At 29.3% G+C, this 16,156-nt stretch overlaps 1 protein-coding gene across 3 annotated transcripts in view; it reads right to left on the reverse strand.

Annotated features, from left to right (window-relative positions):
- Positions 1-435: 435 nt before the first annotated feature.
- Positions 436-16,156, reverse strand: part of LOC134716210 (inositol polyphosphate-5-phosphatase A-like) — a 52,898-nt gene continuing 37,177 nt past the window's right edge. The window contains exons 12-18 of one of the 3 annotated variants that reach the window (XM_063579056.1): positions 15,021-15,110; positions 14,523-14,600; positions 13,520-13,593; positions 12,983-13,094; positions 12,610-12,672; positions 11,353-11,389; positions 436-6,424 (exon numbers count right to left, since the gene is read on the reverse strand). In XM_063579056.1, the coding sequence (XP_063435126.1) occupies positions 6,261-6,424; positions 11,353-11,389; positions 12,610-12,672; positions 12,983-13,094; positions 13,520-13,593; positions 14,523-14,600; positions 15,021-15,110 (618 nt within the window). In that variant the 3' untranslated portion in view covers positions 436-6,260. Of the gene's footprint in view, positions 6,425-10,717; positions 11,390-12,609; positions 12,673-12,982; positions 13,095-13,519; positions 13,594-14,522; positions 14,601-15,020; positions 15,111-16,156 lie in introns of all 3 variants that reach the window. The other 2 variants (XM_063579055.1, XM_063579057.1) reach the window with 2 other exon arrangements.

Below are 16,156 nucleotides of genomic sequence, written 5' to 3' on the forward strand. Positions count from 1 at the left end.
TCTAGTCTATATGCCATTTTTATCTTAGTTCACATATTTGTTTAAATTTCTTTTTTATAGTTGTCAAGATTATAATACAATAAAGAAGACTGCTTGCTGTACCCCTAATTTTACCAATCATGTTTATTTTGTTCACACATTGTTGGCAATATATTACAATTCAATGCAACAGTCATACAAGTTAGAGTTTAAGCTAGCTATAAAAATCATGTATAATCCACCATTTTCTACACAAGAAAATGCCTGTACCAAGTCAGGAATATGACAGTTGTTTTCCATTCGTTTGATGTGAGCATCTTCATAAGGAAAATTAAAATCAGAAAGTTCTTTAGAGCTCTGTATTTTTGTTATTCTACCTTTTTCTCTATAACATTGTTTATCAAAATATACTTCTTCTAAACAGGACTAAAAAATTTGTTACAAGGATAACAGAAATAAGAGTTTTCATAGTTTATTTGGATTTACAACAAGACAGAAAAAATATAACAAAAACTGTAATAGTACTGAAATGAAACACAACAATGAAAATGTGGTTTTAACAAGGTCTGGTTCATGTTGTTTTATAATAGTATTAATAAGATCATACAAATTGTACACTGTTCTTAATAACCTTGAATGGATTTCAAATATGATTGTTTTCAAGCTATAAAATAAATCTAACGACTTATCACAAATACTGCACATAATTACATTATCTTTCAATTTATACCAAAATTATAATAAAGTTAATAGTATAGTTAATTGTTATACAAAGCAATGATTTGACTTTATGAAAAATGTTTCAACACAAATAACTGTTCTTAAAATTTAAACAGGATCAAATATATGTTTATTGATTTGCTAACTATGTTTGCCTGTTTATATTAGTATTAAATAAAAAAGAGTATTTTTTACTTAGTGAACCATAAACTTTAGCCCTTTAATAAAAAGTTTGCAAGTGACTCACAAATATATACACTTTTTAGCATGTTATATTCAATGAAAGCAAAATAATGATGGCTCACAGAAATGGTGCATCCAGGGAACACAAATATTAAATCTTAAGAGTACAATCTCAGGGTGACTGAGTATATTTCTTTTTCAATTTTATTTGCTTCAGTTAAGCATTAACAACTGCCTAATCATTCATTCTATCTATGCTCAAAAAGCTGAAATTTTAAAAAATCAATCAATTTCTTGACCAGATCAATTCAGAAAAATATCTTATCTTTTTGTTATAGATATGGAATCTTATGCGTAAAAGACAATTACAGTGTAAACATAAAAGATAATGTCAAACTTTAACACTCTATTGATAAAAGCAGAAACGATTAATATCTTTATCATCATCTAGTAAACAATAAAAGTATCTACATTTATAGAAAGCATATTTCAAAGATTAGAAAATAAATATTGTATGATGAAAAATATGAAAAATAACTTAACTTTTGGTATATATCCAACATCCAAGAAATCAATAGATGGTAAACAGTCATTTGTTCTGAATTATAGGAGTTGCAGTTAAAGTCAAAGCTGAACTACCAATACTGTAATTTGTGATATTTTAGTTTGTGTGGTGCCACAAAGAATTTGCCAAAATGAACATAACCAAAAAAATAAAACATTCACCATAATCTAAACCAAAGATATAAAGTGTATAATTATGAGTATTTACAACTAAAATGTTAACTTTAGAGACAACATAAACTCTATATACTTATTGAGTTACAGGTCTCAAATAATTAATATATCATGAGTTGCTATGTCCAGATATTACAATAAGTGAGATTTGATTAAGCTGTTTTGGTAACTCTTTCACTTAAAATCTTGTTTTTGAGGAAGTTTTATTCTATCCTATTGCAGGTCTCAAAACATTATCCTTTTAAGTTATTAGTTATTCCCTTATAACTTATTAAGAAATTGAAATACAGTTTTCAAATAACCAGTGTCAAAAGTTCACACCAAACTATAATCACTTCACTTTGGTAATCCCCGAAAGATTTAAGGCAATTAAATTTTATAACTTATATGTCATGGACTTGCAGTGAGGTCTACACAGATAGCCTATTTTTATTAAATATAAACAAAATATTCATTGTGGTAAATGGCTATACAATGGTTGCTTTGTAAAAAGAACAGCTGCATGCACAAACAAAAATATTAAAAAGTATGTAACATGTAATTTGTACAGAATTCATTTTTTCCCCACACATTTAACAATCTATTTATAGTACTGTCTGTACTATCGACCAAAGTTCCTGAGTAAAATTATCATCAGTTCATTTAGTGATGAAATTAAATGTAGACAGCTTATAGCATATTACTGAAAATGATTATTTAATTTAATATAAGAATTTATATCCTATTTTATATATATGATAACTCATACTGAATCATACTGAATACTAATTTGAATAATTCCTTATAAATTTCTATATAGTTCTATATTAACTGATTATATGATTTTTATATAATAAATTATCATTCGAATGTTAACCTTAAATTCTGACTTAGTGGAGAATATATTATATATGGCATGTTATGTCTAGGTTTAAAGTGATACTTAAATATGCAATAACCTGGATTCAGCCAAAGTATCAGTTTTGTTTGCATTTTGAACCTATTTTCTTTTCAACTATATGCCTGATTCTACAAGATATCCAATAAGGTTCCTACATGTGTCTGGTAACGTTGTATAGACAGAACCAAAAAGTCAGCACCATCAAATGAAAAAATATAATTGCACAGAATTTTTTCGGAATCTTAACATAAGTTTATTCTATAACTATTTCCAACAGAATACAACTAAAACAGACTGAATAAAAACATGAACTCCACCTCCCTTCCATCACAATGTCAGAATGTTGATATACAGATATAAGAAATAAAACAGACTGACTAAAAACATGAACTACACCTCCCTTCCATCACAATGTCAGAATGTTGATATACAGATATAAGAATTAACACAGATATGCATACAAATAAGCAATGCAAATAATAATAAATAGATTCTATAAAATATCAACGACATATTAGTAGTAACTAATTAGGGTTTTACCTGATTAACAAAAGTAAATATTCTGTACAGATCTCTATTGCTACACATATGTACACTAATCTACTACACTACATAAATAAGCACCTATATATAAATATATGATGATCAGAGAACAGATATAATATACAAAATGAGTCAGACACAAAAATTATCATGAAACGTCACATATTTTTCATATTTTTAGAATTTAACTGTATGAGTTCTATTATCATTTACAGTACTATAATTCTATTTACTAACATTTACCTTGTTTGCATATTTCAACCCTGTAGTATTGTACTTTTTGTCATATATACCTGATTTTTAATTCCTTTTCTAATCAAGAATTACCTCCCTTTTGCATCAGGAATTTAAAAGCTTTTATTATACCTCATGGATTATATAAAGCAACAGATATAATTAATCATCAAATTTTTACTTAATATCTGAACGTTCTTCAAAGTGGTCAAATTTTTTTTCACTGAACTTCTGACACAGTAACAAACCATTGTGATGATAAAATTGTTACACCATCTTTTATTCAAATGTTATAAATGAAAATTAAAATGATGGAGGACATAACCTTTGAATGCAATACATGTCCCTTTTTGTAAACAATACATGATCTAATATACATTTGTTGTTGTTGTTGGTATATTGGGAATTTATGTTGGAACATTTCATTATTGGTATATTGGGAATTTATGTTGGAACATTTCATTATTGCCAAAAGAATCTACATCTAAGTGTTTGTCATAAAGCAAAGAATTTCACCTCCTGGAATTTTTGGGTCTATATTTAGTGGAAGCTGTGTGTAGGTTTAAAAGATGTCAACTGACTGCATATAATGCATAGACTTATTTGTAAGAAAAAAATCAGAATCTCATTTTACCAAAATTTGAAAAACCTGTGAATTTCATCAAACCCAGAAAAAATTTAATTATGTCGAATTAACTTTTTTCTTAGCATTTTCATGTTAAAATAGATCCCTTTTTTGTTCCTACTGTAAAAATAATATAAAGACAATGAAATTCTTTTATTGTTTGATGTTGTTGTTAGCAGCATATGTTATGTTGATATATTTGTTAGCTGCATTTTGTGTTAATATTGAAATAAACATTGTGTTAACATTAGAAGCAATTCCTATTTGTCCCTAGTAGACTCCCTACCTTTTATACAGTCTATGGCCATTTTAAAATTTATTGCTAAAATTAAAACAAGTTAATCAGAATCATAACACACATATTACTTCTAATGCAAGTTTTACATGCTCAAATTTTGAGAGATTGATTTACACACACAACTTAGAATTGACAGCCGGAATATAAATATAATTTGTATAATTTTCCATACACTTTTTTGGCAAAATTTTGCTACTGATTTGGTATATTTCTGGTAATGGATGAACTATCAAATTTAGTGAATGTAAGAATGATCTGACAAATTGAGTGTAGGATAGTAAAGATATTGTCAATTTTAGTGTACATTCTACTGAAAGTTCTATTCTTTAATATGTACGTATCACATCTTTAGTTTTTTATTTCTGAAACATTGGTATATTGGGAAGTTAAGTAGATCAACAATTATTTTTTCTGCTTTGTAAGTCCATATTCACTTCAAGAGTGGTTTTTTATATTAATTTATAAACACACTTTGTATGTATTTTGATACACATATTTGCCAAATTCAGCCCACTCACTTACTCAGTTGCAATGAATATAAATTTGAAAGTCATAATTTTCAGACAAATGAGGTTACTTTGCCGTGTGCACTCTATGTCTAAAGTGAGAGGACATGTACATTTATTTGACACAAAGATTATACGATTGAAGGGTTATGAAGATGATTTTCAGATTGAACCATTTCATTTGAAAACTATGTGCCCATTTAATATAAACTAGGATAGAGATAAAAACCTTTTTACAAAACACTTTAGGATTTCAAATATAAACACTACAAGAAGTTAAAGATTTCAATTCCAAAAAAATTCCCCCTCTTCCTTAACTTTGCAATCACTACTGTTTATGTGTTAAGGCTTCCACCAAAAAAAAAAAAAATTTTGCCTTCACAACCTATGCACAAACATATTTTTTTAATTCTTTTTTAATTAATCAAAGTTTTATTGCACTTTTGCTGTTAACAATTTACTCAAACTACATAATTTTAAAATTGATATTAATGAGATATAAATTCATGAACCCAGTACTTATGGTCCTGTTGACCTAATATTAATCTACTTATTATCATAGATATAGGAAGTTATATTTTATGATTTAGAGAGGCTATATGTTTTATACTATTAGAAAGTGATGTTAAATAAAAAATCACTTGTGAAAATAATAAATAAATGCACTATTTTTGTATAAATAAATAATTAAATACATGTACATTTCTCTAAACAAATTTACAGTACTTTCTGTACCATGACATATCGAACAAACAAAGATGACTGGAAAAGTGTTTACCTAAATCAATACAAATTGTATTGTCTAAAGTGTAAAATAATGCCCCACCAATTTCATATGACTAAAATAATTAAAATATTTGCATCAATCAAATAACAAATATTGCATCTTTGAGGAGTCAAATATAAGTTTTAGTTATGTACTGAGTAACTAAAACAGAAAATAATGTTCTGCATCTTAAATCGAATCATCATTTTAAAATTTGTCTACCAATTTTTCATACACAACTTATCTTGTTACTGTTAGGCAATATTCTTTTAGAATAACCTTAAATTTTTTGTTGAAAAAAAAATTAAAAAAAAAAGATTAAACTAAACATATATGTGTCATGTGTGTGTGCACTAAATGTGTACACTTATCATTTTATATATTGTAAGCAGCAACTATTCTTTCAAATAAGCTTCACCTAACACATTACATGGCTACATCTTAACTTTACAGTTAGCACACTTTTGCAATGAGCTGTAATCAGAATTAGCACATACCCACCATTAATATCCTCTCACATAACCCGTAGATCTAACAAAAAGACAGTCAGCATGCTAACAGGTATAAAGGAGAACATGTCACAAGACACATAAGTAAACATGTTGCATTGAGTAAGAAAGTAGAACATGTCATCATGACACATAAGTAGAGTATGTCTTATTGAGGTATTATAAACAGAATATTTCCTTTCCATGGTACTGATAGATACATTCATCAGCAAATCTTAATTTAAAAAAAATAACAGTTGATTGATTTACTATGAATATGAAGTAAATTAGAACTCTTGGTCACACTGATGTCTCTCTAAATACTCGAGTAGATTTTCCATTTTGTTGGCGTATATGAATGTATTTTGTTGTGTCAACATGAGAAATTTTCACTTGTGTACTAGGGATAATAACTTCTGTCGCAGTAGGAAGCTGTAACAATTCAGGGGCAGAAACTGTTGGTGCTGAAAAAGAAATATGAGAGATAAGTATGTACAAGTGAGCTTCAGTATAAGGAATATAATATGCGACTCAAACCAGCTGTCCAAATTCTGGAACTCCCATGACAATGAGCCATATTATTTACCCTTAATATCTATTATTGAAAATAAACACTAAATAATCTTAAGTTGACAGTGCCAAGTACAATTAAAAGAGATGATTTTTTTTACTCTTAAATCTATTTTCAGTAGAAGGTGTAGTAGAGTTGACAATCTTTTTATTCTGGTCTGACAGATGAAACATTCATAACATACAGATAGGATTACAGTATATACTTCAGAAATACAAAAACTTAATAATGACCCTCCTAGAATATCATACTTTGTGGTGAGGTAAAATGGCAGAATTATTAAATGAACAATTATATGACAAATATGTGGTTTTGCAGACATCCCAATCAGTTAAAAACATTTAAAAGACAAGGAATTAGAGAAATTATGTCACATTTTGTTACAAATCTGTTCTTTTCTAATTAAGGTTAATACCATATTCTATTTTGTGTTGCATTTTAGTATTTCATCCACCTTTTTAATAGTTTACCATGCATTTCCAATATAATGAATAATATCATTAGCATAGATAAAGCTCTCTATAATACAATTACACAAAATACCATCTTGACAATACTACAGCATCACTTATCATTCTACAAAGGTTTAATAAAAAGTAATTGGTGTCTTATTTTTTTTTGCCAGACTAGTACTGCCAGTAAATACTATGTGCAAAAAAGTAAAACAATTAATAAAAACAGAAAAATGAACATTGTGGACAGTCTTATCTTTTAATCTTATTAAATTGAGAATCTGTCTATTCAACACATATAATGCCACCACTTGCATACAACATTGTAAAGGGACATAACAGAACGGTAAAAGTGACACAACAAAAAGAAATCAATTTGTAAAGGGACATAACTCTATAATGGTAAAAGTGACACCATGCACACTTGATCATTGTTTTGATGTAATCAGCATTGTGTATAAATTTTATTACATTTGGTTATGGCAAATTAAAATTAGGAAACAGAATCATGAAATTCAGCTACTTTTCCAAAAGGGGCATAACTCTAGAAGGGTAGAAGTCACTGTCGCCACCAAAATTCATATTTGATCTGTGTTTTTTGGTAGTTAGCATTATATATTCCAGATGGAAAGACAAACCAACTCACCTCACAAGGTGTGGGGAACAATAATGGGAGATGGAGATGCACAACTTCATGATCACAAATCATGAAAAGTTAATCAATGTCTTGAAAGAATGTCTTAACACTTACCATGCTGAATTGTTTGCAGAAAATGTCCAATTTTGATTTATTTGCAAAAATATGCCAATTATATTTATATGAGCTTAACCCTGCTGCTAAAGCATATTGATGCCTTTAAATCTGATGTAGGTGATCACAGGGTGGGGTGGTCAGGGTGAGGAGGCGGGGATTGGTGGGCGGGAATTTGCCCCAAAGTTGGTCATCAGGTGCAAAAAGCGTCAATTTGGATAATTTTTCATCCTTAATCTTGACCCTGAACACCCAGGGATGCTGGTAAAGGTACCCAGCTGTAGCCTGCATATAGAAAGGACCCCAGTTAACAAATTAATTGCAACAGTTGTTAGGTGGGAGTGAATCTGATCTTGGTTCAGCAGTCTACAGAAGGTCATTTGGACCAAAAATATGGAATTTCACGATTTTTTACTTCAAATGGCCCTGAAATTTGAAGTAGTTGTTTCCGATGCATATTTCAATAATAATTATGATCAGTAATTATATGCCTACGGGTTTGCACTATTTTGGCAAGTTTTAGGCCACTGAACTCCTGTATAAGACACAGAAGGGAAGCCCACCCCTCCAGAAAAAACAGAGTTTCATCCTATTTTAATTTTCCAAGACTATAGATGGATGGAACAAGATAATAAGTACATGAATCATAAAGCTGACCTCTAAAAGTATGGAACGCCATTGGAGACATATAACGGTGGTCTGGGTACACCCATCATATGAGGGGTACTGCATGGTAAGTGTTAATGAGTTAATTCCTACTTTTTTGTTAAAACCTATGACGTTCTTTAAATCTGTCTACCCTTGAAGTTTTCAGGATCTGAGTTGACACTATAGGAGTTGATTATACAAGATCGGTATCCATTTTATCACACTATGCAAAGCAAGCTAGGTTGATAATACTGTAAACAGAACTTTTAAATTTCCATCCACAAAACAAACTGAGCATTATTATTATTTTCTAAATCAATTCTTTTAATTTGAAATTCACAAAATTAAGTTTTTGATAACTGGATCAGGTGACATATTCCTAAAATCTAAATTTTACTAACACAGACAAGGCAGTTAATTTCTAAAATTATGCAACCTTCAACAGCAATAGGAACAACAACAGAAGATTTTCCTCTATCTGTTTTAAGGTTATTTCTTTGAAATTTCTCTCTCATTAGAATTTGTATTTAAAATTGTGATTGTTTCAAAGGCATTGTTTTTTCCCCTCAAATTTGGGGTTGGAGTGCATGTGATAATTGCTATTTCAAAAGTGTCAATGGGTATGCTAAAATCAGTATATAAATTCTTATTTGGGAAGGAAACACAGTATTTAAAAAAAGTGCTTTGAGAGGATATTACAATGCAAATAAGCATCAAAGTCTTATTGTGACAAAACAATGGAAGTTGTGTAAAAGAAGCTTGCAAAAGTCTCTCTAGAACCATTTACCTTTCTTTACATACAAAGGAATAAACTTTAGGATGGATTTCAAAGGAAAGTAAACATAAACAGTATTTTTGTACATACACTACTGTGGATTCATTTATTTTTGTGGGTAACAATTTTTGTAGATTGCAGAACATTTGCCTTTTTGTCGTGGTTTCCCCCCAAAGTCTGCATTTGAACTGATAGAAATTTTGTACTTGTTGTACATTTCAATTCGGGGTTCACTTGTATCCATGAAAAGCAAAAAAATTGGTATCCAAAAAATAATAATAAATCCACAGTATGCATATTCTAAGTTCATACAGTTACAGTAATGACAGGAACTAGAATAAGCTCAACTAAGTGACTTATTTAAAATGTATTGCAGATATTTTATAACAACTTCTACTTTCAATGGTATACATCAATCAAAACTTATATGAAATATTGGGTAAAATGGTTTACTACTATTTCAAATGTTATACAAGTCAAAGATAAATAATTTCAAGCCAACTCTTAAAAAGGAAGACACTTTATGCTCATATGAGCACAATATTAAACACAACATTAAATCTTCTTATTTTACAAAAAAAAGGTAAAATTAAAAGTTAAGTTTCAGGTTATCAATCGTCTTTTAAACTGGCTTTTCATGCTTATTAGCAGTATTGGTTTTGCTCATTGTTGAATGCCATACTCTGACCTGAACTTGTTATATTTTATGTCATTTGGTCTCTGGTGCAGATTTGTCTCATTGGCAATCATACCACATCTTCTTACTTTTAAATTATTGCCACAAAATTTGTATTACTTTTTTTTATACATATTTCCAAATATTTGGTTAATACTATGGATTCATGAATTCATTCATTTTAAAGTACAAATTACTGTTTGCTGAATCATTGTATTTCCATGAATACTATTTGATGGTTTTGACATCCTGCTCACAAGGAAATTTGTATTGTTGGACCTAAAATTCCTGGTTCTTCTATACCAAAGAATTATGAAATGAAACTACATTAAAATACGACAACACCTATAAAAGATATATAAAATAGTGAAGAAGTAATGTGTTCTAAGACATTCAAATCATCTGCCAAAGATAGATACATATAGTAAATCTTTTTGTGTTTAAACTATTTTTTGAAAATTCTTTTGAATTTAACAGATCAGGGCTTTTGGTCCTAAAAGTGTACAAAATTTGTGCTCGAAACACCAAATTTTGGTAATATGATTTGTTAATTTCTTAGTTTGAGTACAAAAATTGAGTGAGAGTATGATAACTGTTATAAAAAGTTGTATGATCACAAGCCCAGGAAAAGGATAAATGGATTATTGGAAAATCTTATTTTCAATATAAAGGAAGTTTCACTCTTCAATAAACACATTGAAAGTATATTCCAAAAGATATTAGCTTATATATGGATCAAGATGAAATAAATGCTGTGCAGAATACATGGAATAACTAAATAAAATGGAAACAAAAATTAAAAGAAGCTAAAAATAACAAAAGTTAAAAACAATAATGAAAAATAAAATAAAATAAAATAATAAACTAAAATAACATAAACTTACTAAAAATAAACTAAACATGAACAATCACAGTACAACACAGGGACAATGCCTCTTTCCATCTATCTTCTGAGTTGAGTTTTCTGTCCTGGGTTTAACAAGTGACACATGCTCATCATGCTCGGCTGTTTCTATAGAGACATGCTTTATGTTAGTGTTTCCGATACCAGGATTAGTGTTTATTTTAATGGGACTGTTACTAGGAGATTCTGACACATCAGAGACAGTTGTATTTTCTGATCGACAGTCTTCGCTGCCAGCAATGTTATTGTTCTCATTGGATTTAATCTCATCATTGTCGGAATCTATATTATCCTCTGAGGAAGAGCTATGGTGACGTGAACGTGGACGCTTTGGCCATTGTCGTAAAACGCTGCGTACTTTCTGTACATGCTTTGCTGCTTCTACAAATGACATTTTTCTGTCTCCATTTGGGCGTGACAATTCAATTCCACTTCCACGCGTGCGGATGCTTTTCTTAAATTCAGGAGAGAGACCTTGTTCACTTTCAAATTGAGCAAAATCATGAATATTAATATCCTCTAAGTCTACAGGGTCAACAATATTGCCGTTAATAGAGAGAGACTTTGCAAGAGGCAGGGGGGATTGGGAGGAAACAACACTGTCTTCAAGGTTACCTTGGCTTTTCTTTAAGTGGAAGAACAGAAATATTGGCTAAAAATAAAACAAAAATGTATAAATACAAACATAATGTAAATCAATTTGTACATTTCTTGTATGTATATGAAGTAAATCCTGTACCAAAAAGTTGCTCCTTTGCCATTGTTTAATTACATGTTTAAATTTTACAACAAATCGTACATCATTTTTTTAATTATGCTATTCCTTTTTGTATAAAACAAGAAAATCAATTATGAAAAAGTCAATGGCAAACAATTGCATTTCTCAAAGTCTGTTAGAATAAGATATAAATTCAAAATCACACATACAAATACAATTTGTCCACAGTTATCAATTTCTGTAAACATAGATGCTTTCCTTATTAATATTAAATAAACAATGTAGATACTTTTTGTCTTTATGCATATAAAAATAATAAAAAACAGAGTTTTTCACTCTTCAAGTTGTCAGATTGGCAATTATTTCCTGTAGTTCTACATCATATTTCATTGCAACATGTTTGCACCTTTTAAATTGTAGCATAGTCTATATACTGTCAATATCGAAATGGACTCCCTCCCTTATTTGACACCTGTATTATAACAAAACCAGAACTTGTACCATGGATTACCAATTTTCAAGTGCAAGGATAGCATTTCCCATTTGATGATAATTGATGCCGGGCCTCAGCTAAAACACTCAGTCGAGCTTAGGTCAAATATCCTTGTTGCTGTTATAGTCTTCTAGTATAAAGAATATATTCTATGCTGTCTTCTCCCAAAATATAACCACAGCCTAGGTATTAAAGTCCCTACTGTTGATATTTTTTTTCTACTTAAAATTTACATTCAGATAATGAGGAAATATGGGAAAAAATGAATACAATATCACAGTAAATAAAGAATCAATTTCTGATCTGCTTTTATAAATAAAAAATACAAAAGGATACAGCCTAATTTTGATCCTCACAGCAACTCCTATTCTGCTTGCACTAATGTTTCAATTGTCTAGTTGATATTTCTTAAAACTAGCAAAGATATGCCTGTGATACAAAAAATAAAGTCCTACCCCCTGAGTTTGATGAAATCATTTCCAGGTACTAAAATATCTATCAAGATGGTTCTTTTTTCCTAATTACTAAATTATATAATTTTGCTGAATAAACATAATTTTTCTCATTTGTAGTTTCTAAAACAAGGGACTGCATTGGACCTCACAAGAAAAATGACAATTATTTGAATACTTCAACTATTAATTCTACTTAGCATAAATACCTTGTGATCTCCCATACAGCTGTCTTTACCTATTGTGTCATATTTTGGAACAACTGTTTCATTCTAAATTTGTGGATAAAAAAAACATTTGTTTAATCAGTGAAGTAACTAACAATAGAACAGTATAAGACAGCTACATATTAAATATGAAAATACTTTACAAAATCTGAATGCCAGTCTTCTTTTGTCAATCTGATATAATGTCTTTAAATCACACGAGATTTAGATAAAGAAAATCTAAATTATATAACTTTATGGATTTTTAATTTTGGAAAATAGTGTCATATATATTCAAAATTTCTGTATGCATTTTTAAAGCAAAACTATATATCAATCATATCAGGATAATATTTTTTTCCTTGTCAATACATACTTGTACAATGATATTTTTGGCACTATGTGAGAGCAGTAATCTGTCACACCATGACGGACATCTTGTCTTCATATAAGATAAACCATCACTGACATCTTCAGAAAACGGATAACTGTTTGAAGAAAAGAAAAAAAGAATGCATGAGTTTCAACAGTGCTAAGCGTACACAAATCTACAATTCAAATTATCGGATAAACAACAGGTGTCTTAACGAAATCCCAAATACTCACAATTATAGTACATCTCATCACTGTCAAACTGTTGACAAACAGAAAGACATTCTGTTCAGTAGGTTTTCAGGATGTGTGTAAGTTTTTTAATTATCAAAAATTTAAAGCATTGGCAAAAAGGATGTACATGTTCCAAAGGTCCAAAAAGCATCACACTTTATAACTCATTACTGTTCAGCTTTTCACCGTAGAAGAAGAAAAAATTCGGTTTTGTAGGTCCTTTGGAAAAAGTTACGAACATATTTGATGAACACAAGGACAGACAAAGGGATATTCATTTTGTTCAATCTACATTCACAATCCTTACCTTGGAGGGAAGTTAATCTCGTATTCAAATAATCTATCTTTATAAAGTATCATTTCATTGTCATATTTCCGCAACTGTAAAAAACAAATTAAAATCATAATTAAACATGTGATAATTTTTTTTTTATCAGCTATAAAAGATGTTTTAGAAATAAAAGCAAAGTTCAACTTTGTATAAGTCAAGATTTGTAATTTTTTATGCAAATTGGAACAACTTTTCCAATAAATATTGTCTCCCTTATGTTTATATCAATTAAATTTCATAGTAATAGAGTAACTCATAACAAACATCTAAATAATAACAGGTGGTATGTATTGTGTTTATTGGAACTATTTTACTATCAGCTGGTTATATATTTGTTGTTTACATACTGTGGATAATATTACAGAGGTAAAGGAGAGTTTGCTGATCTCACAAATGAGCATACTTGGTCATTAGGGGATGCTGATCTTGCATCCCGCTTACTGTTTTGTCACATTCCTGTTTCCTGCTTACACTATGTACGTAAGCAATTCCCATTTTTTTTGTCATTTCTCTAATCTCGCAAGACCTCATTTCCTGTTTTCGCGAGACAATAATTTGACTTTCACGTTTCATGCTTACAAAAAAATAGGCAATCCCGCATCACGCTTAGATCCCAATGAGACCCACATCATAGGCATGAATATTTACAATAATCAAAATACAAAGACCTTTCATATGATTTGTCTTTTTGATTGGCCAAGGCATTCTGAAAGTGAAATTGTATTTTTTTAATAAAAAGCAAAATCTATGACTGAACATGATTTTCATGACAACTTTACATCAATTCATGGAAAACAAATAAAAGGCTTGGCTTGCTTTTACTTGTAATTTCATATTTATAGCGATTCAAATTGTAATTTAAAGAATAACAATGCATCTTTTTGTCATTTAACAGGGATGTATTTAGTATTAATATAAACATATACACAGTGCCTTCAATATCCAATACAGCTTTACCCAATAATAAATTAAGACTTACATGTTTGGATTTTTTAAGGAAGATTTCTGAATGTTTTTCATGACAGTCAAAACCTTTTGTTTCTAATGTTAGCACAACCTGTAAAACATAAAGACAAAATTATAAATAAATAAATATTCCGCACAAAATGATAAAGATTGTCAACTCTGCAGCAATGTCAAACAACAATCTGGACTTTTAATAAAAATAAAAAAAATTCCTAGTTTTTACCCATCACAATAAAAGGATTTGACATCACTGACCACAAGCTGATTGTTTGGCAACAGTCATTATGTCAATACAAAAATGATGTCATTCGTAGTAATATTCTGGATTTCAAATTTGGTGTATATAACAGTGGCATGAAAGATCATGTCATGTAATTTACAAAGTCTGAGCAGGAAAAACTACTTATCTGCATGGAAAGCAGATGCCAGTAATTTTCCAAAAAATATAATATTAACTTTTCTTGAGTAAACATGTCTGCAATTTAACAAATGTTCATGACCTTTGACTTACCTTATTGTTAACCTCTTCAGTATAACAAATTTTATTGACCTGCCCTTTCTTCCCTTTTGTTTGGTTTGAAGTGGTTTTCTTTGTAAGTTCCTGAAATATAAACAAGCAGGCTTTAATTTTACAGTTATTTATTTTCAGTTCATAAAATAATAATAATGATTAAGGAGTTCACTTTGAAAGGAAAAGTGTAATTTAACTATTCACACTGATTATATATCTACACTTTTTCTACTGTTTAGAAAACTATTTCCACTTGTTAAAAAACATATCAATTCTCATGAATATTCATTTTTAGAATTGGTCATTAAGAAGGACTAATATACAATGATTTCATTGTAGGACGCCAAAGTTAAAAAAAACATTAAGGAGAAGTTTGATAAAACTTCACTATTAGATTCAGCACTCATAAAATATATATAGAATTACATTTTTCCTTTTCTGTAATAATATGCATGTTAAAGTCTATTTATATCACCATAAATTCTACTGTGGATTCATCATTCTTTTTGGGCTATCAATTTTCAAGGATTTGGTGTATGTATTTGAACCCCTAATCTAAATATCTAACTTAAATTTAAATTTACAAAGGCCTGTATCATACTCTAAAAAAACGGTGCCATTAAACATACATAGATATAACATATCCAAATAAATTGTTTTCCACAAAAATAAATGAATCTACAGTAAATAAAAGAGCCATAGCTTTGCATATTAACCAAAAGCAAAACAAACCTAACAATATATGTATGTCAAACCACACTGATTAATAATGATTATATACTTATTAAAACACTTTTTATAATCATAAAATATTAGTAAAGTAGAAGAACCGTCTATGTGTAAGCTGTAAAGAAAGATAACTCTTGTGCAAATCTAGATATTTTCAAAATATTATTTTTAAGAATAAAATTAATACTTCGCTTGATGTCTAAAAATAAATAAAAACTTTGCTTGATGAGAAATCCAAATAGAATCTTATAAATATTGAATATGGACTGGAGGTATAAGATTTCCAGCATGTTCAGTAATTTCTATTCTTGACCCAATGTTTAAGAAATGTGTGTGTCATGTCTGATTACATTAGCGTACCAATCCTATTAACAATATTAGCAATAAGCTATAAAAAAGTACTCAAA

Source organism: Mytilus trossulus, chromosome 4 (assembly GCF_036588685.1).
Source record: "Mytilus trossulus isolate FHL-02 chromosome 4, PNRI_Mtr1.1.1.hap1, whole genome shotgun sequence".
Lineage (NCBI taxonomy): Eukaryota > Metazoa > Mollusca > Bivalvia > Mytilida > Mytilidae > Mytilus > Mytilus trossulus.